Here is a 1,568-nt window from a genome sequence, read left to right as displayed (position 1 = left end):
CTGCTGAGCCCCTACTTTGTGCCACGCCTGATGCCTGCTGGGGACCCAAATCATCTTTTTCACACTCGAGCACAGAGGATAGGTTAACACCATCAAATACCCCCAAGAAAACAGTTATTTAAATAGACAGTGCTAAACAAGCGAATAAAACGTCAGAAAAGAAAGTATGTCAAATTTTCACTTACAGTTCCAGCCCAAACTTCAGGCGATCTCCCTGCCAGTTTATAGTAGACGTGCACGTGGTCACCTTTTTTAAAATTCACAAAACGACAGTCTGGGCCTGTAAAATCTTCTAGAGCTTCACCCTTACACATTAACACTGTATATAAAGAGAGAGAGAGAAAAAAAAATGACCAGATAGCAGGATTCAATGTTCACAGTAAATATTGATTTATCAGGAAATGTAAGAACCCACTGTAAACAATTAACTTTCTCCAGTACTCTCTGGAACCAGTCGCTTCTCAATTCCCATGCTCAAAGTACCTAAAACCTTCAGAGCTTTATTGTTATAAATCCTGACACTCCCTGCAAGTAGAGAGAGGTGAGGGAAACTTCTGCTGGTTTTCTCTGTGGATAATGGTGAGAAACGAAAAGCAATGTGTCCACCACAACACGCGCCTGCTCTCAAGTGACACTCTGGTTCCCTCTCTGACCCAGTCCTCGATCTTCACTATCTCATAATCATCAAAAAGCTTCATTGTGCAATTAGGTAAATTCAAGTGCAGAGACTTACTAGCTTAAGCATGACTACATGTAGAGGTAATAGGAAACTGGGGAGAACACCTAGGAACCCCCACGGGGTCAATTAACGTGAACTAACCCCTTGAAGGCACTATAAGTGGCTCTAACTGCTACCACGGAACCATAACACTGTCAGTTTCATCTGAGGCCAAGTTATTCTCTCCTTATAATATCTGGATAAATGAATGGGAAATGTCACACCCTATTGAGGATCCAATCACATTACAAGGTAGTCTTTTCTGAAAGATATAATGTTGACTGTACCTAACAGTAAGAAGTTTTCAAAACAAAGTTGAAATGTCCTTATTTACTTATTTCTATAAACAAAATCAAAAGTGCACATCATCACATGTGGCAGGGACAAGCCAAACTGTGAGAATTGTTCAGTAGTTACCTTCAGTCCTAAAATGCAGGACTTAAATCACATTTGCCCTAGAAACTGGTATAACTAGAAACTGATATTTTTCTTTTTGTTGGCCAAATACAGTTTCTGATGTAAGATGAAATGGACAATAAATACAATTAAATAGCAGAGACAAAGAAGGATGAAATGGAAATAACACTTCTTCTAAAAGCCAATTAGCAATAAATACATTAAAACATGTCTTTAAATATGTATTTGAGGGACAAACATAGAATTGAAGGAGGTTTGGATTTTGAAACTAAAATCTGATTATTTTAATACATGTCAGCATCCTAATTCAGAGGCTATTGGGTGAGAGGCCAGGTTGAAGGTGATGGACAGTAGAAGATTGGGGACTCTTATCAGAATTGGAGATAGCAGTGTTTCGCTTGGTCCCCCTCAGAAGAGATCATTGAGGATTTAG

At 39.0% G+C, this 1,568-nt stretch overlaps 1 protein-coding gene across 1 annotated transcript in view; it reads right to left on the bottom strand.

Moving 5' to 3' along the window:
- The window catches only part of MIA3 (MIA SH3 domain ER export factor 3), a 74,606-nt gene that overhangs the window by 49,648 nt on the left and 23,390 nt on the right, over positions 1-1,568 (bottom strand). Inside the window, exon 2 of the mRNA XM_019639594.1 lies at positions 186-319. Coding sequence (XP_019495139.1) covers positions 186-319 — 134 coding nt within the window. The remainder of the gene's footprint in view (positions 1-185; positions 320-1,568) is intronic.

This window comes from Hipposideros armiger, unplaced genomic scaffold (assembly GCF_001890085.2).
Source record: "Hipposideros armiger isolate ML-2016 unplaced genomic scaffold, ASM189008v1 scaffold_45, whole genome shotgun sequence".
NCBI lineage: Eukaryota > Metazoa > Chordata > Mammalia > Chiroptera > Hipposideridae > Hipposideros > Hipposideros armiger.
This window is presented reverse-complemented; position numbering and strand designations above follow the sequence as displayed.